The 27,337-nt window shown below is 39.7% G+C and overlaps 2 protein-coding genes across 2 annotated transcripts in view; one reads left to right on the plus strand and one right to left on the minus strand.

The window, feature by feature from the left end:
• Nucleotides 1–6,295, plus strand: part of LOC138758417 (A-kinase anchor protein 8-like) — a 28,310-nt gene extending 22,015 nt beyond the window's left edge. Inside the window, exons 10-13 of the mRNA XM_069927301.1 lie at nt 513–615; nt 1,950–2,080; nt 4,032–4,127; nt 5,032–6,295. Coding sequence (XP_069783402.1) covers nt 513–615; nt 1,950–2,080; nt 4,032–4,127; nt 5,032–5,439 — 738 coding nt within the window. The 3' untranslated portion in view covers nt 5,440–6,295. The remainder of the gene's footprint in view (nt 1–512; nt 616–1,949; nt 2,081–4,031; nt 4,128–5,031) is intronic.
• LOC138758414 (volume-regulated anion channel subunit LRRC8C-like) lies at nt 3–22,939 on the minus strand. The gene is made up of 4 exons (XM_069927295.1): nt 22,788–22,939; nt 14,313–14,455; nt 7,896–10,214; nt 3–381 (listed from the first exon to the last, which is right to left on the minus strand). Exons 2-3 carry the CDS (start codon nt 14,448–14,450, stop codon nt 7,905–7,907), a joined length of 2,448 nt encoding a protein of 815 aa, XP_069783396.1. The 5' UTR covers nt 14,451–14,455; nt 22,788–22,939; the 3' UTR covers nt 3–381; nt 7,896–7,904.
• Between the last annotated feature and the right edge of the window lie 4,398 nt (nt 22,940–27,337).

Below are 27,337 nucleotides of genomic sequence, written 5' to 3' on the forward strand. Positions count from 1 at the left end.
CATTTTCTCAAAGCTTAATATTTTATTTGTAAAGTGTAAATTAAATGTACATTGTTAGATTCCTGGGTTAAATATTTCAATGGACTGGGAATGATCGTTGCAGTAGTGGGGCAGGGTGCAGAACTAACAGCCTTTACTGAACTTTGCTATTCGTGATCCATTCACTCTGTTGAAACAGACGTAATCTGTGGCTTTACCACAAATATTTTGCATTGGTATTCTGTATATGTAACGTACCTCTGTTAATAGATGTTCCGGTTGTGTTGCCTGGCGTGCACTTTGATTTTAGCTATTTCAGCTTTAACTCTTGCTCGAGTCTTTGTGTTTTGGAAGTTTCACTTGTCATTGCTGGGATTTTGTGTTTTCAGCTCATGATTTTGCCTGTTAATTAAAATGGGGAGGTGTGTTTATTAAATTGTTTTTTAGAATGCTTAACTTTACAAGTTTCTAACAGAGCATTATATTGGACTGTTTACAAATTCTCGTTATTAACAACTGGTCTTTCCTTCCAGGAGTACATCCTTAACAAGAATAAAAAGACCCTGAAGTACCGTGATTCAATGGAAGATAAAAATGCAATTAAAAAGAGAATCCAGGAACAAAACCTTTTATATGGTGAGTATTTCCAAAAGGGATAAAGAGTTTTGAGAGTTTTGCACTTAAATGTTGCAACTCAAACCGTATGGGCTGTTGAAATAAAAGTTTTTAAGTATTGCTGTATTTCATAGAATCATTAAGTTTTACACTATACAAATAGATTGTAGATTGAATTATTTCCATGAATCCAAGTTAACTCTGCTTACAATGCCATGTTGATTGCTCCTGACGAACTTCCAGATGCTCATTAATAACTTTCTGGCTATGTGTTTCTCATGTTATGACTGATGAAATCGTCCTTTTGCTTTTCTAAGTTCTGTATTAAAAAAAACATGGATCTGGTACCTTTGGTGTTTCTTTACCTGCTGCAGAGTTCTGGTTAATAGTATTTGGGCCTTGGTGGTCTGCAGTAGATTTGCTGTAAAATGGTAGAGTGTATTGGTTTCTGATAATCTATATTATCATGTCCTTTCTAATACTCGCACAATTATTTGCATTCCTTTGTAACATGAAGTGTAATATTGCCAATCTTCATTCTGTAGAGTAACCATTTTCATATGTAATGTACTGTATATCCCAATATTGTCCCCTATTTGCTAGTTAACGTGATTTTATGTACAAGTCAGTTTTCCAGATCAACTTGTTCGTTTGACCAGGCTAGTCCGATAAACCATTCCTATCCTACGTACCTGTCGAAATATCTTTGAAACATTACAATTGTACTCACCTCTGCCACTTCCTCGGGAAGCTCATTCCATATACTCAACACCCACTCTGTGAAAAAGATGCCCCTCGGATCCCTTTTAAATCTTTCACCTTAAATCTACGCCCTCTCTGAATTTGTATTCCCCCAACTCAAGACTCTTATTTTATAAATCTCTATAATGTTCCATCTCCGCCTTCTACACCTCAGGGAGAAAAGTCCCAGTTTGTGAAGCCTCTTGTAATTCAAATTTGCCTGCCTGGGTGACATTATTACTAATCTTTTCTGCACCCTTTCCAGCTTAAGGACATTTTTTTGATGGCTGTGTGACCAGAACTTTTTCACCAGCATAGAGTACAGCTAACATGATGTAACCTGTTCACGAAACTATTTATTTATATATATGAATGCTTGTCCTGCATATGTATTGTTTGAATGTGTGTCTGCATGTTTTGCACTGAGGACCAGAGAACACTGTTTCATCAGGTTGGACTTGTGCAATCAGATGACAATAAACTTAACTCTGTTCATGTACTCAGTGCCCTGACTGATAAAGGCAAGTGTGCTAAATGCTGTTCTTACCATCCTCTCTACCGTGAATTACAGTGTCAGGTCTCCTCCACCAACCAACATTTTAATTATGTTGCAGGTATTAGCATTGACAATTTCATGAAGAAGGCGGAAGCTGTTCACTGTACAGCTTGTGAAATGTTCATTCCAATGCAGTACAATGCTATCCAGCGACACATGAAAGCACCTGATCACAACAGGAATAGAAAAGTAGGTATTCACTCTTTTCCAGTTCTATTTGCACACCAAATATTCCTCCACTTGTCTCGCACACCCTGTGACCAAAAAATGTTGAATGCTGCAATCACTGGAATGGGATGAATTAATCAAGATTTATTGTCATGAACAAGTCATGAAATTCAGTGTTTTGTGGCAGCGTCACAGTGAAAACATGCATATTATAAACATCTTAGGACATTATTGTAAAAAAAATTAAAAGCAATAATAGTGGATTTAAAGTCAGGCCGTGTCATTGGTTCATTGATCATTCAGGAATCTGATGGCAGTGGGGAAGAAGCTGTCCTTGTGCTGTTGAGTGCTTGTCTTTAGGCTCTGGTACCTTTTCCTAATGCTAGCAGAGTGAAGAGGGCATGGCCTGGGTGGTAAGGGTCTTTGAGGATAGAGGCTGCTTTTATAAGACAATGCCTCGTAAATATCCTTGATGGTGTGACATGTACTATGTGGATGTAGTAGCAGTAGTCATGGATAGAACATGTTCAAGTGATAATTTAGTTATCTTTCTAGCATTCTGTTTTGAGAATAATAATTTAAGCTACTGATGCATTTTTCATAGGTCTAGTTTTAGACAAGTATTTTCTGGGGCTCTTATCTGCTTAAATGTTTGTAGCTCAACATGCATTACAGTGATTGATGTGCATCTGGGGAGATGGGAGGGGTATTCTTTGGATCATTTTGCAATATTTTATCTGTTATAATTATTATTCATTCTATTAGTACTTCTAGTCTCCAGTGACTCAGTCTTTTGTTTCAATACTTTTCTGACTGGCCTTTGCAAATTTGAAAACTGCCCTGATCCAAATTTATAGCAAATCCCACTTCCCCTGCACACACATATGTAGGCATCTATTTTAATACACCGGTTTTTACTGGTTTGAGGCTATATGTATTTAGTCTGCATGCACCTGAAATTGCGCAAGTTCTTCCTGCATCCCAGAGTGTGAATTGGAAGGTTAATTGGCCACTGTAAATTGCCCCTCACATCTAAGTGAGAAACTGAGAAACTTGGGTGGGAATGTTTTGAGAATAAAAGTTATCGTTTATGGGTGCTTGACTGTTGTGTGAATGACTGATATTTTTTAGATTTTGGGCCATTATCTCAGCATTTTCAATTCCAGCCTCTTATGCATTCTTAATTTCAATTACCCATCCGTTAAAGCCAATAAAGACCCTGGGCTGAGACTCTGACTTCTGGAATTCCTCTGTGCATTTCTCTATCTCCCTCCTGTAAAACCTACTCTTGTAACCAACCCTATTGTCACCTTACATATCAGGTGGCTTTAAACCTGTTTTCTCGTAATCTTGTGACGTGCTGTGCATAGCGCTGTATGATGTAAATGTTTGAAGAAAATATTGTTTAATTTTTAGACATGAGCCAAAGGGCATCAAGAATAGAAATGCAGACTGAAGGTTCTTGTGCCAAATTAGAACAAGGATACAAATTTTATTTTACCTCAGACGTAAATTGAAAAGTGCCCTGTGGCACTTTCTGATGGCATAAGATATGAAAGATGACCAAATGCAAAGTTTTAAAGTGTCTACAAAGAGGTTTAAGGTAAATATTGTGACAAATGGGGAGAAAACAAATCAAACAATCAGGAACAAAGAATTCAGGGGTTCTAGAACTGGGGAAATTAGAAAAGGCAGGGGTGAGGAATGAAGTGAGTTGAATGGTGTGATGAAAATTTTTAAGTTTGCATGTTTGGACTAAGAACAAGCATTAAACATGTATGGATGATATTGTTTGGAATGGTGGCTGTGGGGTGGTGGTTGCATGGAACGCTGGCTGAGACTGTTCAGTGGACAGCTTTAATCTGCAACGAGGGTGCCCATTCTGTATGAGATTTTCTGAAACAAATATGAGAACTTAGTGCTGGTGTGAGTGGCTAATTTTTTTGTGAAGTAATATTGCTTTTATTTTCAGATGATGCTTGAGCAGTCGAAGAGGAGTGGCCTTAAAGTAGCAAGGAGTATACTGAATAATCGAAATATTGTGAGCATGATGGAAAAATATCTTCAGGTATCTTTATGTTTATGCTGTTGCATATTGTCATGGTAAATGGAAAGATTTTAGTTAGGTTCTATTGAACAAGTTGTAATTGTAATTGGAAGAGATATCCATTATTAATTGGGGTGCGCAGCAATGTGACTGAGCACGTAACTGAAAAGTGGTGGCTCTCAAATTGTGAGAGCCACCTTGAGAGAAAGGTCCCAACTTGAACTTCATTTGCAAGCAGCAGTGTTTGTTTAATTTGGATGCCACGTTCAACACAGAATGGCCTTTTCCTGTGATGTACTCTTCTATATTTCTGGCATGAATTAACTGTTCACCATCCTATTTGCTCGATGGTGGACTCTGATGTGGGGATGTGAGAATACAGGACAGGGCATGATAATGAAGTTCCATACTCTACTCTGATGTGGGGATGTGAAAATACAGGACTGGGCATGATGGGGAAGTCCCAAACTCTATTTTGATGCACTAAGCTGGGCCATTCATTCCTTGGTTCTGTACAGTTTTTGAAAGAGGTGTTCAGTTAGCAGGACTACACCCATTTAATCCCTGTAAACCTAAAACTTTTCCATTTCAAAAACTGATCCATTCCTTTGGGCAATGTTTTTCCACATCATGATTAAAATACAAACTCCTTATTGCCTGGTGTTCTTTTGTTAGGAACCAGATACATGTATTGGTGTCGTTTGACAAAAGGCTTGAACATCTTTTCATGACCTTCTCTTAAACAGCTTCTCCTTTAGTGTATGGGTATAGATTTCCAGATGAAATTCTGGATGAGTGGCCACAAGTGAAGGCAGGAATCATCCCTTGGAAGATTTGCATTACTCTACTGGGCAAAAGATGCCTTGACATATTAGATGGCAAATTCTTGCAAAGATTTGATTGCTTTAATTTTGATGTTTCACAGGGTGAGAATCCATTTACTGAAGAAGAAACTAAAGATGATGAGGGTGTTGATGACCGTTCAAAGGGTGATGGTCTTGATGAGACTATTAAAGATGAAAATGATGCAGATAAAGGTGAAACTCCAGAAGGAGAGAAGGCAGAAGAACCAGATCCAGATGGAAGTGAAGGTGGCACTGAAGATGTCAATGCACCTGAGACTGTTGTAAAGCCATTTGAGGGGGTAATTGATGTCACTGATGAAGAACCCAGTTTGACACAGAAGCAAGATAATGGTGAATCTCTTCCAGAAGATAAAGATACTGAAATATCTCTCTCAGTCGAAGATGAAGACAATTTGGAAGCTGGTGCTGTGGAAAATCCTGATGAATGTTCTCCGAGTGAAAATGATGATGCAGAAGCTTCAGAATAATTGTCATAGATATTACTTCTTGTTTCCTCTTTTGGTATCAAATTCGCTAACTACATTGGATCTGAATCAATGAAATATTTTAGTTGACAAAGGTTTCTGTGTGGTCCTGGAACATCCTGAATTTGGGACAATTCCATGCTATAACTGTCCCAAATGTGGGATGACTCATCTTCCTGGCATTGTCTAACTTTTTATGTGAACTGCTGTTTTTCTGTGAAAGTGCTTTGTGAGTGCATTTGCCCTGTTAACTTTTTAAAAAAAAACTCCGTCCTGAATAGGTGACATTGACCTCCTCCGCATTCAGATGTGCACAGAACATTGTGGAAATGGTATGTCCTGTTTAATTTATTTTTACAAAAGGATATTTGGAAGTTAGATTATATCAACACTTGTATGGACATAGGGCTTTTCCCTTTCACATCATAAAAGAATCTGTAATTCCCTGTGTTTAGTAGTGTGGTGTGACTCCCAAAGCAGTCTGCTTGCATCTCAGTCTTTGGATTGAAGATGTTGAAGGGGGTTTCACAAAAACAATTTGCTTCGGGCTAAACTTGCCTGGTAATGCTTGGTATTCTCACATTGCCTTTAACCGTGAAGTTGTATTGTGCAATCAAACTTTCCTTTAGCTCATCCAGAAAGTTAAAATGAAACACAATGTACTGGAGATATGGGGAGGGGAAAAATGTTTTCAGTTGGTATTTCTGACTAAAAGTTGATTTTTGCTTTGGAATTTAGCAATGCCGTCTGGGTACTGATGGAATGTAATGTTTGTTTTACTACTAAAAAGAGGAGTAGTTGCTTAACTTCTGGAAATTGTATACAATAAAACAATATTAAACCCTTTTTATAAATGTTATTGTTTTGATGGAATCACTTATGCCTTTGAAAAGGAGCATTTTTTTTTAAAATTGGATGGCCAAAATAAGTATTTAAGAGTACTAGAGACTGGTAGTCCTAATTTTCACCCTGACTTTTTGAATTGTTTACTTTTAATTAGTTTCATCTGGTATCTTTCAACATGCATAAACCAGGGGTAATTCACATGCCTAATAGTGAAAGCCATTCAATTCATCTTTCCTTAAAAACTTTGCTTCACTATTTCAATCAGCTTGCAAACTACACAGAATTTAAAGCTTGCAAACGGTCAATTTGTCTCAAATGTTTGTGTCAGTGTTTATGCTTCACACAAGCCCAAACTGGAAATATTTCACTGTTCCTTTGTTTCCACTGGGTTCAAAATCAGGATTACTCCGATAAGGTCCAGTAGCTATGAACGGAAAGCAGTATATTTCCAGGTTAGGATGGAGTGTGTCCTGGGGAAGAACTGCAGGTAGTGGTGTTGCAGGTACCTGTTGTGCTTGTCCTTGGCTTTAGAAGCCAGTAGTTGGTGAGTTGTTGTCAGAGGACAAGTAACTACAGCATGGTGTGCTGATCATCGAGGAAATGAACAAGCATGTAGCAAGGATGTTTCCCATGATTGGGGATTCTGGGACAGGAGGGCATAACTTCAGGATAAAAGGGAGTTCGTTTAAAACAGACCCTCTGGAGGGGCGTGAGTCTGTGGAACTGTATGTGGAAGCAAGGTCATTATGTGTATTTAACGCAGAGATTGACCGGTATTTGATTAGTCAGGGCATCAAGGGTTATGGGGAGAAAGCTGGGGAGTGGGGCTGGGAGGATGGTTGTTGGAGCGTACTCAATGGGCTTACTTCTGCTCCTATAACTTGTGAATGTTCAGAGTGGGGGGTGAGGTGATAATTGTGGGTTCAGATGAATTCTCTAGAAGAGGGAGAGAGAAAAGTCATGAAACTGCATAAAATGTTCAGTTTGGTGCGAGCTTTTCAGTAAGTTCACTTTATCACTTTTTTTAAAATCACAGAATGGTGCAGATCTAAGTGTATTTGAATTGGATCACAGTTATCAATGATCTCTTCTAACATCAAAGCATTGTTCGTCACTGTTGTCTATGTTATGTTAAGTATGGTTCTCAAAGAGGCTATGTCTTAAGAAAGCAGCCTCTATCCTCAAGGACCCCCACCACCAGGCCATCCCCTCTTCACACTGCTACCATTGGAGAAAAAGATACAGGAGCCTGAAGATGAGCACCCAGTGGTCCAAGGACAACTTTTTTCCCACTGCCATCAGATTCTTGAGTGAACCAAAGACATTACCGTACTTTGACTTTTTGTGCACTATTTATGGTTGTCAGGTGGTTTATATGAATGTTTCTACTCCGATGCTGCAGCAAAACAACACATCTTGTGTGGTTCGTGACAAATTCTGAAATGTCTTGACATTCTAATCTGAGATCCATTTCGTTGTAAGCACCTATCTCCTTTTCTGCTCTCCTCTTCCCCCAAGTGGGACTATAATGGGATCTTTTCTAAAATATCACTTTTCTTTAGAAAAGAACTAGATATTGCATACAATGTTGATACTGATTGTTCAATACTCACATTTCAGATTTATGATATATTTGCAATTTGCTCCCTGACTTCCAGAGGCAATGTTTTAAAAATGTCATCCTCTACAAACAGTTGGTTTCTCCAGAGACACCCACACTGTCCCAGTTCAACTGGAAGTTTATCCAGTTTGTTGACTTTGAGGTCCAGGAGTTGCAGTTGCTGCAGACGTCCAATGGAGGGAGAGAGAAAAGTAAGGTTATTGTGTGAAATATTCAGAACTCTGAGTTTGGTACAAGAGAAAAGATTTTCAGGAAGTTCAGACACTTTGTTGCATTCTATAGCAAAGTGCTGCAGCTCTGCTAGCTGGTCAATATCAGAAGGGATCTTTGAAATGTGATTATGGGAAATGTCTAGGAAGAGTAGGTTTGTTAATTTAAATAGACTTGGGGGCAGGAATTCAATCTTGTTTTTATTGAGATACAACATTTCAAGTTTTGGAATTTTGGCAATGTGAACAGGAATGGAAGTGATGTTGTTATGCCACAATCGTAGGCAGATGAGCTTTCGAAGGTTTTGGCAACTGGCGAGCTCCTCTGTTGAACTTAGGTTATTATCTTTGAGATCAAGTTCCTGCAGATTAGTCAGATTGAAAATCGCACTCGGAATTCTTTCCAAGTTGCAGTGAAGCAGTCTCAAAAGAGTCAGGCCAGAGAGCTTCTTAATATTTGTAAGTGATGTTATTTTTACTCCTTCATTGTGAATTATCAAGCCTAGCAGATGATGGGCCATATCTAAAATTGCATTTGGGAGTTTGGTTATATTAGTCTTCAGATGCAAGGTATCTATTTTTGGCAGCTCACAAAACATCTGCAGGGCTGTGGAAATTTTGCTATCTGTTTGCAATTGCCCTTCAATGTAGAGCTTGCTCAAATTCTTCAAGGTGAATATCCAGGGGGGTATTTCATCAGCAATGCCAAATCGCACACGCAGCGTTCTTAAATGTTCTTTCAAGAATAACAGTGCCTGTCTCTCCACCTTCACAGAGCAGTTGTACAGCCACATTTCCTTCATCATTTTCAGATTGGAGATGGCAGCAGAAAGAGCCACACCTTTGATGAGCTCTAACTTTAACACTTCAATCTCAGTCAGGTCGTACACCTGGATTGGGATTCCGGGCATCATGAAGAGGTGCATTTCAACTTTGTTCTCTGTGTTTGTGATGAGGCGCTGCTTGAGTCGCTCCTGGGTCCATTCGTGATTTAAGTTCAGCTGAAGAAGTTTATTTTCGCTCACATCTGATAGAAACACTGCAAACTTTCTGGCATAAAGTTTGTCATACTGATCAATAAGGTGGAGTAGGAATGCAAAGTCATTTCTCACATCTGGGATATCATCCATCCCGGTCTCAACTCTCACATTTTCAAACGAATACTCTTTCAGTTTATAATAGAGTATCCAATGCAGGGTGTACAGACAAGTGCAACTGTACACGACTATTGTGGTGATATACAATAAGGATAACATTTGGAACATTCTCCATAACCCATGAATGCAGAAGAAGTCTGTGAACCCTATGATGTGCAGTGCATCAACACAATGGATGTTGTTGCATATCTGAGGAATAAAAATGCTGATGTAGACAAGAATAACTACACTTTGCACAGTTCGGACAATGGTTTGATTCAAGTACATTGTATAGAGAATATCTCCCTCTTCTGTATGGAGGCGAAATTTCTTGACCTTCTCGAAAAGAGACTTGGCCTGCTCACCTTCTTTTTTATCCAGAATTTTCATCGAGGTATTGTCTACCATAATGCCACCAGCAGACCTCAGAGCTTGCGAGGTGCCTTTGGACAAAAGAGAAATCTTATCTCCTTTATGGACGTCATTACTAAATGTCACTTCTTGTGACAATGAATCAGAAGAGTTGACTTTCAGTGGGCAATTCATGGAAGATAAGGATTGATCTGTACTGGATTCTGAAACTGGTGTTCTCGGGGTAGATTCTTCATACACCGTTTCCGACAATGCTTTCGTGGTCCATGGAGAGTCGAGGCATTTCCCAAGGACCGTGATAAAGTGCTCAATCTTGGAGCTTGTGCCGGGAAATTTGAACCAGAAGTTGCTGCTGATGAGGAATATCAAAGAATGTAGAAGGACCAAATACGGGAAATATTTGGAAAACCATGTCACTGCATTATCATAGCACCACTGATTAATGAGGAGGTACTGCTGAACATCTAATCCAGTCTGGAATCCAGAAGCAGGCTCATTAAGTTTAAGCCCTTCCAAAATGGAATGGTTCCACTGACGTTCCTCAATGGAGAGACCCTCTGGCACTGGGATGCATAAAATCTGCTGGTTTGACACCTGAAAATGACAAATTCTGAAAATAAGTTATTTCAATACTAATTTTATTTTCATATTTATAATGTATAAAACAGCCACAAGAGCATCTTGGCTTGGGCCTATGTTAAACTTCACAGGCAGTTGCCAGAAAAGATGTGTTTTTCAGGACTACGATTCGCACACACAAACACTCAATGAGAAAGATATTGGTCTATTCTTCTATGTATTCATTAGGTATTCCTGCTCAGCTGTGGTGTCTATTGTAAATTAAGTTTGTATGTGCCAGAGTGAAATAGAATGTCCTGTATCGGTTTATAATCCTTCATTATTTTTTATGCAGCATCGTGACGGGCCCTTCCAGCTGAATAACCTGTGCGACCCAAATACCTAATTAACCTACTAACCTCCTGTGTCTTTGAAATGTGGGAGGAAACTGGAGTCCACAAAGGAAATTCGTACAAACACGGTGAAAAAACAAACTCCTTACGGACAGCGCCAGATTTAAACCTGAATCGCTGGCGCTGTAAGAGCATTGCACCAACCACGACGCTAACCGTGAGGCCCAACGTTAAGAAAAAATATCTTGCCAGAAAGAAAATTAAGCATAAACATCAGAGAATAAATTTTTTTTGGATCCACGACAGAAAAAAAAATCATCTTTATATTCTGGCCTTCTCAAATGGATAAAATTGCTGTTCCAACTGTCTTGGCTGAATCCAAGAAATAAGAAAGAATCCTTCTCTGTCTTCCAGATGACGAGAATGTTTAACCATGAGAATTCAATGCAAAAAGAGTACTGAAAAGGTATGTGGAATAGATGTTTTAAACAGTAAAATTGTTAAAAATAGAAATTATGTTGAAAGTACATTGAGAAGTAATGGCGATTTTAACCCTCGGAATTTTTTACCTATTGTTTTTGCTGGTTGCTTGACTTGCGTCTAATGGGAGTTTTGCTGTAACTTTGTACTAAGAACTTTGCCCCACCAGAATTCTGGAGTTCAGGGATTTGAGGTCAGTATATGCTTGCTCAAACCACTCATACCACCTGTTTCACACACTGGAAATAATTCTGAACTTTCTTTGGGCCACCACAACTACAATCAGTGACAAAGTGCAGTACAACATTTGAAAAAGTACATGGACAGGAAAGATTTGAAAGGATGTAGGCAAATGAACTTGGGAGATCACTTGGTTGGCATGTCAAAGGGCCTGATTCTGTGATGTAAAACTCAATGATAAATTCCAACACCATACAGGCTGTCTCACTTTGTTGCTGATTCTAAATCGTAAAAAATACGGAGGTTTAAAATTGGTGTATCTTGCCGTTAGTTCACTAATCCTGCAGCACGTAGTCTCAAGCCACCAGCAAATTCACCTATCCGGCATCTACCAGCAAAGTAACTGTAAAATGTTTGCTATTTTTCTTCTACAATCATCAGTAACCAAGAAGTGGGGGGGGGGGGACATGAAAGTATGTCTGGTTTACAAATATTGCTGAGAAAGAAACTGCAGTTGTGAATGATGGAGCAAAAATAAACTTCCATGACTCTAGCACCTTCCAGAATAATCCAAAATAACAGTCAATTAACTACTCGATATGGTCAGCTGTCATGCAGGAAATCTAGCCGCCATCTTAAATGTGATCAGTTCACAGATAGCAAGGTGATAATGACTAGATTATTGGTTGAAATAATGTTGGTTGATAACATTTCCCTTTTCTTCAATTATCTCAACATAAAATGGGAATTTGGTTTAACATCTGAAAACGATGCTTTCAGATGCTTTCTCTTTCTAGAGCATTGCATTGAATGCATATTTTTGGACAACCATAGAAAGCAGCTACTCCAATGTTATCCAGTGTTCAAATTGCTGTGTTAAAGAAGGTTTATGGCTGGAAGTATTTCTATCTCTGATTATTCTAAGATCCGAGATCAATTTCAGTTCACGTTCCAATGTAGAACCATCTCATGAATATTAAAATTCAATCCACCTATTTAGAGGGATCTGAAAGGTCCTGAGCACAATTTCTTTTGGATATTTCTCAGAATCAAACAAAGAGTAACTTTAAGAAAAGAAACAGAAAATACTGGAAACTCACACCAGGCCAGGCAGCGTACTTGACTTGAAGTGTTGAATGTTTCTGTACCACAGATGCTGCCTGTTTTAAATTCAGATTTTGAGCAACTGCAGTTTTTTTTTCCAGAGATTAATTTTATTAGATGTTTACCACTTTGATTTACTATGGAGGGAGAATCCTTGTCTGCTGATTGGATGGTTTTTAAAAAATTTTTATGCCTGTCTTCAAGTATCATTTTAGAACTTCAAATGATTCTGGCCACTTCCCCTCAAGCTCCAGGTCCATAAGTTGACATTCATTCCTAAAATATTTGGCACATTAAGCAATCTTTGCCAAGTGAAATTACTTTATAAATGCTGTATTGAATTAGCATACAACTTTTTCCGCTATGAGGTTATAAAATAAATTAAGAGTATGTGAGATTAGAGGTAATACACTAATCTGGATTGAGTGTAGGAATAAACCGGTCACATTCAGTTGGGGAGTAGTAACTTTGATGCAAGGAAAGGTGCCAGGGCCCTGGCTGTTCACAATCTACAGCTGGGGTCCCCAAATGTTTAAGACTGTTGACCCTTTCAGGGACTATGAGGGCCCTCATCAATCCCAATGCTGATGGGAATGGGGAGGGGTGGCATGATGGGGAAGGGTGCCCAGACATCTGGTTTTAGGCTTTTGAGCCCTCTGTCCTTTTCCCAGTGCCATCTCAGGCCAGATATTAACTTGTCCTCTATTTAGGGATGTAGGTCCTACATCCCCAAATAAAGAACAAAAGGGCACTTACCTGTTAAATGCAGCGACCTGGGGTCCACAGGCCGCGTGTGGCCAGCTGGCTCATGTGTGATGGGGGGGACTATGACGGAGGCGCAACAAGATTCATGGCAGGTAAGCTTCCCCCCTGGGTGGGGGTGGCAGCGGCTGTGGTGGACTGGGCAGGGGGGCAATCAACCCTCCCCACCCCCTGAATAGTCCCATATACCAAGGTGTAACTATTTTTTGCCACATATTCATTAGCCCATGCCTGAATGTTGCCCGGTATTGCTGCATGCAATTATGAATGCTCCATTTGCTGAGGAATTCCTATTGGAATTGAACACTGTGCAATTTTCAGTGAGCATTGCCCCTCCTGACCTTATGATAGAAGGAAGGAAGATCATTCTTGAAGCGGGTGAAGATGGTTGACCTTAAGATTCACTAAGGAACTAAAGCAAGAACATAGGGCTGAGATGATTGTCCTCTGACAACCAGAACCATTTCATTTGCATGATTCCAATCACTAGACTATTTTCTCTTTTGACACCCATTGGTTTCAGTTTTAACAGGATGTGTTAAAGCCACAAATGGTCTCCTTATGTCAACTGCGGTCATTGGTAATTCATTTCAAGTATTCACCTCTTTTTCGATTAAAGTTGTGATGAGGTCTGGGACTGAGTGATCCTAGTGCAACCCAAACTCAGCACAGGTGAGCAGGTTATTGAGAAGCATGTGTTGCTTGATCACTCTGTTCACAGGGCTTTCCACAACTTTACCCTGTAAGCCAAAAACTCTCTCTCGGCACATGGAGAATTTAATTATGCCAGAGAATATTGCTGATTTGAGTTGGCATTGAGACCTAACAATATTCTTGCTTGAACTCATTAAGAGGAGGGGAGCACCTGAAACCGCACCTTAGTTCAATTCTTGCAAGAACAAAAATTGTGGGGAGAATGGGATAATTTTAAAATCAAGCCTCACCATTTGTCCAGCATCTAGTCTCGTATCTCCTCATCATTTCTATTCTGAGATTCCTTACTTTAGAAGCTAGTGAGCAAAAGTTCCTTCCTGCAGTTAATGGATCTGAATGTAAATACATTGGTAATTGTGATGAAGGGCTTAAGCCTGAAATGTTGGTTATGTATCTTTATCTTTGCTACATAAAGTACATGGTTTGACCTGCTGAGTTTCTCCAGCATTGTGTTTTATTTACATTAATAATCTTAACAGGTTGCAATAGATTGCTAACAGCAAAGTTTAAAATTATTTTTCTGGCTCTTCTCACTTCTTACCTGCAATGCTCCTCCAAACATTGACACCAGAACCATGAGAAGGGTCAGATATTCTGCAAATACATCCCACCAGGGCTTTAGGATTTTGAATGCTGGGTCTTGTTCGCCGAAATATGATAGTTCTGTCACTGGAATCATTTGTACTAGGAAGAAAAGGTAATATTGTAAAAGATGAAGTGCAGTAGATTTTCATTTCAGGCAGGTAGTTATGGCTGTGATATTGTCTCTCAATATTGCTGAGCTTGGAGGAGTCACGTGATGGAGTAGTGGCCGGACGGTGAACTCCAGCCCTCTCCAGAAAAGTCGGGAAAAACAAAGGAAAACACAAAGGCACAGAAATAAAAGTGAAAAAAAAGTGAGTATAAAGGTGGAAAGAAGATGGCGACAAAAAAAGAAAAATCGAAAGCAACGGTAAGAAGAGAGGAAGAGAAGACAACGGAGGAAGAAGGTGAAGGCCTTACCTGTTCGAAGAGGCCTGCGGTGGAGAGAGAAACCCGCTCCCTCAGGTCGGTAGATAATGGACTACAAAAATGGCTCGCTGAGCCGAGTAAAAGTGCGCAACCGCGCATGAAAAAAAACACACCGACGGGAGGGAGGACCAGCTGGGGAGTCGATCTCCACAGCCGGCAACGACAGCTGCAGAACACCTGCAGCAAGAAGAGACCACAGAAGACCATGGAAACAAGAAAGAAGAGAAGAAAAGGGCAACAAAGAAACAACAGATGGCCAACCCAGAGGAAGAAGAAGAGGAAGAGGAAGAGTACAGTGAAATAGAAGAAGAAGAGAAAGGCAAGATAAAGGTGGTACTTTCTCTTATTAAAGGATACATGGAGTCATTTAAAGAATGGCAAACACAGGAATTTAATGATTTAAGAAAAAGAATAAACAACACAGAAGAGAAAATGAATAAAATAGATATGACCTTAACAGAAATGGGAAAGAAAATGGACAAGATGGAAGAGCGGGCAGTAGCAGCAGAAATGGAGGTAGAAGACTTAAAAAAGAAATTGGAGGAATCTAATAAAAAAGCGATAGAGACACAAGAACTGTTAGCTCAAAAAATAGATATAATGGAAAATTATAACAGAAGAAATAACCTAAAGATAGTGGGCCTTAAGGAAGATGAAGGCAAGAATATGAGGGAGTTTATAAAAGATTGGATCCCTAAGACCCTAGGGTGTCCAGAACTACAGCAACAAATGGAAATAGAAAGGGCACATAGAGCATTGGCCTCTAAACCACAACCACAACAAGAACCAAGATCTATTGTAGTAAAATTCCTAAGATATACTACAAGAGAAAAGGTACTGGAGAAGACAATGGAAAAAGTAAGAGAGGGCAACAAACCACTGGGGTATAAAGGGCAAAAAATCTTCATTTATCCAGATATAAGTTTTGAACTCCTAAAGAAGAGAAAGGAGTTCAATACAGCAAAGGCGATTTTATGGAAGAAAGGGTATAAATTTATACTAAAGCATCCAGCGGTATTGAAAATATTTATTCCAGGACAACAAAACAGACTATTCTCGGACCCAGAAGAAGCACGAAAATTTGCAAAACAATTACAAAAATAGACTGAGGGATGAAGACGGGTAATGAGAGTAAAAATGATCACGATTGATATGTATGTGGGTAAAGAGGTATAAGAGTGAACAGATAAAATGTGCATACGTGAATGTATCTGTACTTAGAGGAAAATATAGATAGTATAGACAAGAATGAATAAGGGAAGGTAATGGAATAGAGAGAATAAGGAGGGAATTAAAAGAGTGACCTTTGTTACATATGAAAAGTGAAATCTTTTCTGGGGGGGGGCTGGGTGGGGAGAAATAGCGGTCACTGCAAAATCAGTTGACGCTTGCGAGTGAATTCGCAAATCCAAATGGAGAGGGGAGATGTGGTTGTCCGACAAGGGATAAAGGACAACTCAGGAGGGGAAGGGGAGATTGGGGATAAAGAAGATATAAATAGGAGAATAAGGAAAATGTTGGATGTTGTAGGAATGTTGTCTTATAAAGAGTTGAAAATAAGAAAACAGAAATGGAAAAGGAGGAAAGGTAATGATGGAAAAACGGAAAGAGAAGATAAACAAAGTATAAAATGGCTACGCTGAACTATATGACTTTAAATATTAATGGAATAGATGGGTGTGTGCGTGCACGTGTATGCATGTGTGTGCATGTTCATGCATATCTTTGTGTGGAAACTTATATGTGAGTGTACTCGTGTGTGGTTGCTGAGATGTCTCTGCACCTTACTCTGCAACTGGATCCTTGAGTTCCTCGTTGGAAGACAACAGGCAGTATGAATTGAAAATAATGTCTCCTTTTCACTGACAATCAACACAGGCACACCTCAAGAATGCACTCCTCGAGGAGTCACGTGATGGAGTAGTGGCCGGACGGTGAACTCCAGCCCTCTCCAGAAAAGTCGGGAAAAACAAGAGAAAACACAAAGGCACAGAAATAAAAGTTACAGAAAAGTGAGTATAAAGGTGGAAAGAAGATGGCGACAAAAAAAGAAAAGTCGAAAGCAACGGTAAGAAGAGAGGAAGAGAAGACAAAGGAGGAAAAAGGTGAAGGCCTTACCTGTCCGAAGAGGCCCGCTGCGGAGAGAGAAACCCGCTCCCTCAGGTCGGTAAATAATGGACTACAAAAATGGCTCGCAGAGCCGAGTAAAAGTGCGCAACCGCGCATGCGCGATACTTTGCGCATGCGCGATGCGAATGAAAAATAACACACCGACGGGAGGGGGGACCAGCTGGGGAGTCGATCTCCACAGCCGGCAACGACAGCTGCAGAACACCTGCAGCAAGAAGAGACCACAGAAGACAATAGAAACAAGAAAGAAGAGGAGGAAAGGGCACCAAAGAAACAACAGATGGTCAACCCAGAGGAAGAAGAAGAGGAAGAGGAAGAGTACGGTGAAATAGAAGAAGAAAAGAAAGGCAAGGTAAAGGATATACTTGCTCTTATTAAAGGATACATGGAGTCATTTAAAGAATGGCAAACACAGGAATTTAAGGATTTAAGAAAAAGAATAAACAACACAGAAGAGAAAATAATTAAAATGGAGATGACCTTAACAGAAATGGGGAAAAAAAATGGACAAGATGGAAGAGCGGGCAGTAGCAGCAGAAATGGAGGTAGAAGACTTAAAAAAGAAATTGGAGAAATCTAATAAAAAAACTAAAGAGACACAAAAACTACTAGCTCAAAAAATAGATACAATGGAAAACCATAACAGAAGAAATAACATAAAGATAGTGGGCCTTAAGGAAGATGAAGAAGGCAAGAATATGAGGGAGTTTATAAAAGAGTGGATCCCTAAGACCCTAGGATGTCCAGAACTACAGCATGAAATGGAAATAGAAAGGGCACATAGAGTATTGGCCTCTAAACCACAACCACAACAAAAACCAAGATCTATTGTAGTAAAATTCCTAAGATATACTACAAGAGAAAAGGTACTGGAGAAGACAATGGAAAAAGTAAGAGAGGGCAACAAACCACTGGAGTATAAAGGGCAAAAAATCTTCATTTATCCAGATATAAGTTTTGAACTCCTAAAGAAGAGAAAAGAGTTCAATACAGCAAAGGCGATTTTATGGAAGAAAGGGTATAAATTTATACTAAAGCATCCAGCGGTATTGAAAATATTTATTCCAGGACAACAAAACAGACTATTCTCGGATCCAGAAGAAGCACGAAAATTTGCAGAACAATTACAAAAATAGACTGAGGGAGGAAGACGGGTAATGAGATTTAAAATGATCACGACTGATATGTATGTGGGTAAAGACAAAAATAGACTGAGGGATGAAGACGGGTAATGAGAGTAAAAATGATCACGATTGATATGTATGCAGGTAAAGAGGTATAAGAGTGAATAGAGACAATGAGCATACATGAATGTATCTGTACTTAGAGGAAAATATAGATAGTATAGACAAGAATTAATAAGGGAAGGTAATGGAATAGAGAGAATAAGGAGGGAATTAAAAGAGGGACCTTTGTGACATATGAAAAGTGAAATCTTTTCTGGGGGAGGCGGGGTGGGGGGAAATAGCGGTCACTGCAAAATCAGTTGACGCTTGCGAGTGGATTCGCAAATCCAAATGGAGAGGGGAGATGTGGTTGTCCGACAAGGGATAAAGGACAACTCAGGAGGTGAAGGGGAGATTGGGGATAAATAAGATAGAAATAGGAGAATAAGGAAAATGTTGGATGTTGTAGAAATGTTGTCTTATAAAGAGTTGAAAATAAGAAAACAGAAATGGAAAAGGAGGAAAGGTAATGATGGAAAAACGGAAAGAGAAGATAAACAAAATATAAAAGGGCTACGCTGAACTATATGTCTTTAAATATTAATGGAATACATAACCAAATTAAAAGGAAGAAACTACCAAATTAAAATGAATAAATGTATTCCATTAGAAAAAATAACATATTGGTTAAGAAATAATATTGAAATATTCGAACAAGTATAGGAGCCTTACATTAAATACAATAGCGAAAACCTACCGGGGACAAACATTACCTAAGTTGATGGAAGGAGAAGGAAAGAAAAGAAAAGAATGGACTCAGTAGAATTTCTGGTGTAATTTTGTTGAATGACAACATTGTCTGACTGGCTTAATGCAACCTAGATTGTATACCTAAAATGGATGAGGGGGGGGGTGGGGGGGTGGTTTGGGAGGAAAGGGGGGGGGGAGAAAAAGTCACTGTATATGTGTGAAAAAGAAATAGTGTATATCATGGCGAATGTGATTTATGGTGTGAAAAATAAAAAAATTTAAAAAAAAAAAAATAAAAATTAATGGAATACATAACCAAATTAAAAGGAAGAAACTACTAAATTTACTGAAAAAGGAAAAAATTGATATAGCATTTGTCCAAGAAACACACTTAACTGAATTGGAGCACAAGAAATTAAAGAGAGATTGGGTAGGACATGTAACAGCAGCATCATATAATTCAAAAGCAAGAGGAGTGGCTATATTAATTAGTAAAAATGTGCCATTTAAAATAGAACAGGAAATAATAGATCCAGCAGGGAGATATGTTATGATAAAATGTCAGATATATTCGGAGTTTTGGAATCTACTTAATGTATATTCACCTAACGAAGAAGATCAAAAGTTTATGCAAGATATCTTTTTGAAGGTAGCTAATACGCAAGGGAACATACTAATAGGAGGGGATTTCAACCTGAATTTGGATCCAAATATGGATAAAACGGGGAAAAAAATTAACAGGAAGAACAAAGTAACCAAATTTATAATTAAATCAATGCAAGAAATGAAACTTTTGGATATATGGAGGAAACAAAACCCAAAAGAAAAGGAATACTCATACTACTCGGCTAGACATAAAACATACTCAAGAATAGACCTATTTTTGTTATCAGCTAGTATGCAGGATAGAGTAAGAAAAACAGAATATAAAGTGAGAATACTATCGGACCATTCACCCTTAATATTGACAGTAAAGCTAGAGGACATCCCTCCAAGAATGTATAGATGGAGAACATTGCTGAGCTTGCTCCCTGTCTTCACACATACTGCAATAACCAGTAACACAAGTCAGGTTCACTGGATCATGACGAAGAGTGGGTAACTGAATGACTTTTTCCTCCCTTGCTCATGAGCAGCGATTAGTTCTACCATTCAAAGTGCTTCCTAAGTAAGCATAGGCTGACTTGTCTGGAAAGTTTAGCCACTCAGTCCATTACCTCAGCCATGGGAGACTCAATGTAAATGGGCCAATATATTTCACTACCATGGAATTTTTCTGATATTCTGGCTTCAAATGCTGTTAAACTAACATCATTCTATTAAATATGTTTTTGTTTTTCCAGTAACAAGAAATAATGGCAAAATTTGATAAGTTGTTCTTTCTGTGAGCCTTTTAGAACATGTCTATTATGTGAAGACAGTAATATGTACTACAAAACCTAAATTTTCAGACCATCTCCAATGTTTAGTTCTCTGTTCACGAAAGTTTGCTGAAGTGGTTATCATTTCCAGCATTTTGTTTTAGTCTTTTGGATTAACTTTGTGTAATTAAATGTGCTACTTTCTGTTTCTCCAGAGACATTAGTGCCATTCTATCCAAAGCATTATCCCTGACAACTGACAGTACTTACAGGTTGATTCAAGTGGTTGGAATACACCAATGGGGAAAAGTATTCTGTTTCAATATAAAATATATTAACTATTGGATTATTTTCGATGAGCATGGTTGAATGGTACCTTTAAAATTATGCATCATTTTAATCTCCTTCATCCAAAATTTATTCCAAGGAATTTACACAAAAGCTCAACTGATTGCAGCGTGACTGGCTAAAAATTCAGCAGATTGAGGCCAATAATTGGCATTTTTATTTTAACAGATTCAGAGAAAGTGTAAATAACTATCTTTGGTTAATTAATTTCATTTTGAAAATGAATGCCTTTAGGCCAGTTTCCAGAAGTCAGTGGCTTTGAGGACATCCTTGAATATGATCCTACGTCATCCCAACAATCTCCTTTTTCACCTGATCATGGAATGAGTCATTTATAATGGAAGTACGTCGTATACAACACCCTAGCCAATGTGATGGTGCTGGCAAGATACTGCAATATCACAACTACATTTTTTTTAAAGAATGTAGTGTGATGGATTATTTTATATTGTATATACATATGTTTTTGAAGGAGATAGATTGTGGGGGTAGTGTAGGTCACAACATACAAGCACTTAACAAAACAAATCTAATTTAAAATGCCAGAGCTCTGCTAAAGCCAGACAGTCCAGGCTCCGGGATGCCTTTGCAGAAACTTTGAAGAATGCCTAAAGATACTTCAAAAGTAGGTGTTAATTGGACATACTGTGGAGTAATGGATCATTGTTTTGAAAGCAACAGATGAATGGACTCAAATTTGGGTCCTGTGCTGCAATCTGACTGGTTGCAGTTTGCTATTCTAAGAAGGTCATGTGGTTTTGCAAGCAGAGAGAGAGAGAGAACTGGTTTCTGCTGTTATGGCAAGCTGACAGCTTGTTGAAACCCCATTTTGAAGACTGGTGGTGAGTTCTGAGTTCAGCCTGTTGAAAACCCTTGTGGTCCATAAAAGAGGAAATGGCTGGCAAGAGTGTTTCACCTGAAATAAGGGAAACAAAAAGGAACTTTGTGGTGACCTGCTGAAGAAGAGGTTACCATTTGGAAAACCCTGATGGGGCAAGTTACTTTGGCAAGACAATGAAGTAGCTGATTGGAGGGAATCGGTTTGTGTGTGTCCAACGAGCAACAAATCTTTTTCTGAAACCAACAAGAACCTTCCTGAGCAGTAACCAATCACCTTTAAGCACCAGAGCCTGGTGAAAATTCATAAATGTTAAATTCTGTGCACAGTATAAGAATTGTCTGATACCGGTGAACTTGGAGGGGTGAGAAGTGAGATTGGACTGTGAATCAAAGAAGTTTTCTAAATTTATATACATTAAATACACATGTGCGTAGAATTAGAAGGGGTTAAATTAATAGTGATGAGTTAAAGTTTGATCCTGTTTTTGTTTATTTAAGTAACTATTTGTCTTAGTGAATTTCTATTGCTGCTGGGTTTTGGGGTCCTCTGAGCCCATAACATTAGTCATGGTTTCAATGATGACAGGCTGAAGCCCAATTTTATTTGTTTTAATCTATTCAACAACTGAGTGAGTGAAACAAAAGCAGGTCATAATGTCCTTGAGCAACGATAGCTGTTGGTGATATTGAAGGTTCAAACCTGGATGACAGACAACAAGCCATCCGAAAATACCTTCCAAGAACAGTAGATTTGTTTTTCCAAAAATACTTTATTCACCATAAATTATTCACACAAAGACAACCCTTCACAGTCTCTTCACACCCTTTAAGTGGCTGCAACAGATAACAGATGGACAAGGAGAAGAATGAGGATTTATGGTCAGGAACTTGTCAAAAAATTTAATGTTTTGCAGCATTGAAGTGCAAATTTTGCTACAAAATGACAATTAAAAGTAAATAAATTAATCCAAAAACAAGAGGAAGTGAGGTAGTGCCTGTGGATCATTGTCCATTCAGAAATCTGATGGCGAAGGGGAAGGAATTGTTTTTGTGCCGTTGGGGGGTTTGTCTTCAGTCCAGACTCCTTCCTGATGGAAGCAGAGTGAAGGGGGGATCGGCCTGGGTAGTGAGAGTCCCTGCTGATAGAAGCTGCTTTCTTGAGACAAACTTGTAGATGTCCTCTTGTAGATGTCCTCGATGGAGTGGAATGGCCAAGTTCACAATGCTTGGAGTTTTTTTCCTGTCCTGTGCATTGGTACCTCCATAGCAGACAGTGACAAGACAAACTAAATGGATGAGTACCACTTCCAGGAAAAATACAGTTGGGGAAATATCACTCAGTTTCTAAAATTCAATTTTGCCCTGCTTCCCTAGAGACTCTAGAGACCTGGAAAGGGACAAGTCACTTACCAGTTTACACCCAGCAAACTTTAGGCGACCCCTTCCAGTGATTGGAATGAACTGTCAAGGGGGCAGCTCGTCTAGACGGTGTTCACCCCCCCCCCTCCCCTCCCCGCTTGTCGAGGTGCTCAGGTGTCCCTGCAGCCGGATTTTTCTTTAAAGAGCCGTTAAGAGACATCAATCCGCCTTTGAATGGGCAACGGCTCATCGTCCAGCGATCTGATTGGAGCACCGTGCCGTCAATCACGAGAGGGGGGTGGGGAATGTGGGTCAATTTGTCGTTTTGGGCCAGTACAGGTTAGGGCAGGGCCAGTGTACACATAACTTGGTTTCTATGTTGGAAAAAGGAAATTTACAGCCCATGTCCGCAACAAACTGCACTCTGGAGACGCTGTAACTGGAATGCATTAGTTCATGATGTTCAACTATTTGCCTTCATTGTTTACACTCAAGAGGTAACACATACCAACATATTTTGACAATATCCAAGGAAGAGTATCCAAGGTAAGATGACCAAACCTTGTTCGGAAGGGAACGTTACATGGTACATTTTAAAGGAGAAGCAGATTTTGTGAGTACTGAAATATGAACTTTTGGCTACTATGACTACAGTATGAGACCGGTCAGGTTGCAACGCTGACAATTCGTTTTATTTGTGCTGCCCAACTCACTGCATCATAAGTAAGATAAATGTAGAAAATCTTACCTGTTTTCAGATTCCCTCCCTCAGAGTTGGCCCCTTGATCATTCTGTCGACCACCAGCAGTCACTGCAGAGACGCCCATTGTGCGATGCTGGAGATCCCAGCATCTGGAGTCTCTCTCGTGTGTTTCCAGCAGTCGTGACGAAGGGTTCAAACTCACAAATGTTGACAATCCCCCACCTCCCATTGATGCTTCTCCAGCAGATTGTGCGTTGCTCCAGATTCCAGAATCGGCAACCTCTCCATGGCTACTACTTCTGATCAAAACCGGAATTCAGGGGCCAACTCAAAAGATTACGGAGTTGGGGATAGAGAAGGATCTGAAAACACAAGTAAGAATTTTTAAATTTATGACACTTAACGAATAGCAAATTAAGTCAGAAAGTGATGAGCATAGGAATCTAAATCTCAACCTCTCAGGGAGGGGAACATGCACGTAGCCTTAACGATTAACAGAGGTGGTAGGGGCGATGGTGTGTCCTTCCCAATGCAAACCTCTGATCAGCAATCAAAGGGAGAATGGATAAATGAGTTAAGAGTTCTGACTGGCCTGAAAGTTGAATGAATAAATCGAGCCAGGAATATTTAAGAATGGACAAGTCAGAGGCAACAACAAGATGGTGAGTTTCAGCAGCAGAAGGCCCAGAAGTATAGTCAGTATCAGGGAGATGGAAATTGTCAGAAATAAAACTTCTCACACATGAGTCTCTTTAAAACTGATGACACGACAAGCTTTATTTACAAGTCTGCAGAGTTGGATTCAACTGGCTTCTCACCAGTTAAGCCCCGATACATACAGTGCATTGATTTTTATACCCTTGTTGTTTGCCCTTCCCCTTCTTATTAATACTGTTTTAATTGGTTAGTATTGCAAAAGCATTCTAAGTACAACTGCATTTTTAATTATCACGTTCGTTACGTACGCTGCGAACTCTACATACACTAAATTCTGTTTCTCACCCTTCTTATCAATCTTTTGTCTCCTGCATGTCTCTCACTATGACCATGAAAAGATAGGTTTTAAAAAACATATCCAGCTGAACCTTTTGTCCTTGGCTGCTAGTAAGCTCCCTGTCCGTTCTGGCTTCCCTTTTTATGATTAATCATCACATTTTAACTTAAGTCATTTTAACCTAAATTCTCTATATAACAATCCACCCCTTTCTCTCTTTAAAATGTGTGTATTATATATAGATATGAATGGAGATTTTAACCTGGGGAAGAAAAACGTTTCATGATACATTAATTTCGTGCTGAAGTAAAATTCTAACGGGGTCTCCCAGTCCCCCTGGTTGCATAGCCTGTTGGACCATGGAAATTACCAGGCTGCGTAGACAGGGAATAATACAGGGCAAAATAAGTAGGAGGAATAAAATACCTCCGATGACCCACAATAAGGTACGCCACCAGGTTCCTCCAAACCATTTGTCCATCCAATTTAATTTTGCAAAAGGATGCCAGGTTTGAACCGGTACATGGGACAAAGTACGAATATTATCAGCGATTTTTCGAATGGCTTGGCCATTATCATCAATCTGTAAGCAGCAATTAGTCAAATTAAGCTTTCCACATACACCTCCTTCCGTGGCTAGGAGATAGTCTAGGGCCAGACGGTTCTGATATATAGCAGAGCGCATTTGACCTTGCTGGGATGCAAGTAATTGCAGGGCTAGAGCTGTTTGATTTGTAACAATTTCAAGGACTGCTTGCAAGCGAATAATGCGATTTAACATATAAATAGGAGTACGATAACCCCAGGATCCATCTTGAGCCCATGTAGCGGGACCATAATATTGAATTATGCGTTCTGGAGGCCAATCATCTCCCCATTGTCCCAAATGTACCGTGCTAGAGCGGGGCTGACGGTGTAATGTATCAAAAACCTTCACTCCTAATTTATGACCGTGATCGTGGGGTAGGAGGAAAAATTCTGGGCGGATTATCCCTAGGAAACAAGTTCCACTCCACTGTGAGGGAAGATGAGTATAAGCTTTATTACCACATACCCAGAATAATCCATTTGGGGATACTCCATACCCCCTTTCCCAAACTCTTTTAAGAACGGGGTTTGATTGGTATGGTCCTGTGATGGTGGAACTGGTACAATTCAAAAACTGAATACTGCTATTAGACAGGGGTAGGTAATTAGTTTTAAAAACAGTGGATAAGAACCAAGTCAGGGGTTTAGGAAACCAAGTGAAAATACCAGGCGAAATGCGAATCCATACAGCCTTGCAGGGACTTTTTCCTACTGGGTATTTGCCGGTTCGTGAGAGACAATAAAAACCAGAGGGGACGTTAGAGAGAGACCAAGTTTCTCTTGATCTCGTTCGGTTAGTTGTCCAAATTCGGGAAATCATGGTCAATGAATTGAGGGACTCCCCCCACCAAGGCCATTGCTCTGACATCCGTGGACCCCCGCAGACCCAACAATTGGTTACATTAAAAGTTCCTGCAATTTTAGTTGCAAGATCTACAAAAAGGTTATCTCCCCCAACTGCATTACCGAAACTTTCATGGTTATTTGGATGGACTCGAACTAAGTCCGGCTGTCTTAAAGGGGCAGGCACTTTCGAGTGTGGAGTGGAACTTTTCATTGGAACAGTACGCTGGTGTATGCAAAACCAGAGTCCATCAGGGCATGGTGGGCCTGAGTCACCCTTCCAACCGTTAAGAGGGAAAGGAGTGGTATTAGGAATCTGTATATAATGACCCATATTATTTCCTTCTTTTTCCACACAAGGGGTATATGGATGTTGGGTGGTATTTTCTGCCCAGCATTTCTCAGGAACTGAGGTATGGGAAATAAAATTACCCTCCTTTCTTCCCCAAATGTGGTCCTGAAACAGGACCACTGTGTCTCTGCATTTCTTACATTTCACACCTGATAAAGACATAGGCAAACTAAGAAAAATCAAAGAACATAACAATAACATTGTGAATCAAGTCTTTCTGCGAAATCGCAAAGTAAGAGGTTTTTCTCCAGGAACACAAGTCCAGTCTGAGTTCGTATCAGGGTACTGAGGCGCCTCTACTGGTCCCTTAAATCTGGATGCGTGCGTCCACCCCTTCTCTCTTGTTCGTGCTGCAGCCTCTGTAGTTAAGAGAACTTGGTATGGACCTTCCCACTGGGGCTGGAGTTTTTCAGTTTTCCAGGTCTTGATGAGAATCCAATCTCCTGGTTCCACTTTGTGTAAAGAAAAGTCTAGAGGCGGTGTTTGTGCCAATAGTCCTCTCTTTCGTAAATCTGCAAGAGAGCGTGACAGTGCCTGTAAATAGTTCCTAACAAATATATCCCCTTCCCCCAAGGTGGGACACCCCTCAACTGTACTCCAGAAGGGAAGTCCAAACATCATTTCATAAGGGGACAACCCTACATCTTTTCGTGGGGCAGTACGAATTCTCAATAAAGCCAGGGGCAGACACTTTATCCAAGGCATTTTAGTTTCCACCATTAATTTTGTCAATTGCATTTTTAGGGTTCCATTCATACGTTCAACCCTCCCTGAGCTTTGTGGATGCCAAGGGGTATGCAATTTCCAAGAGACCTGTAATGCATTACAAATCAATTGCTGGATTTTTGAAGAAAAATGTGGACCCCTGTCTGAGTCTATAGAATCCATTATACCATATCTGGGGATTATCTGCTCTAGGAGGAGGCGAGCTACTGTAGAGGCTGTAGCATTTACTGTTGGGAAGGCTTCCACCCATCGGGTAAAGTGATCTATTATCACCAACAGATATTTCCATCTTTGGACTTGAGGTAACTCTGTGAAGTCGATCTGGATACGTTGAAAAGGGCGTATGGCTAATGGTTGACCTCCCATGGTCCCTGTCCTCATTACTTTCTTATTAA

Source organism: Narcine bancroftii, chromosome 3, assembly GCF_036971445.1.
Source record: "Narcine bancroftii isolate sNarBan1 chromosome 3, sNarBan1.hap1, whole genome shotgun sequence".
Lineage (NCBI taxonomy): Eukaryota > Metazoa > Chordata > Chondrichthyes > Torpediniformes > Narcinidae > Narcine > Narcine bancroftii.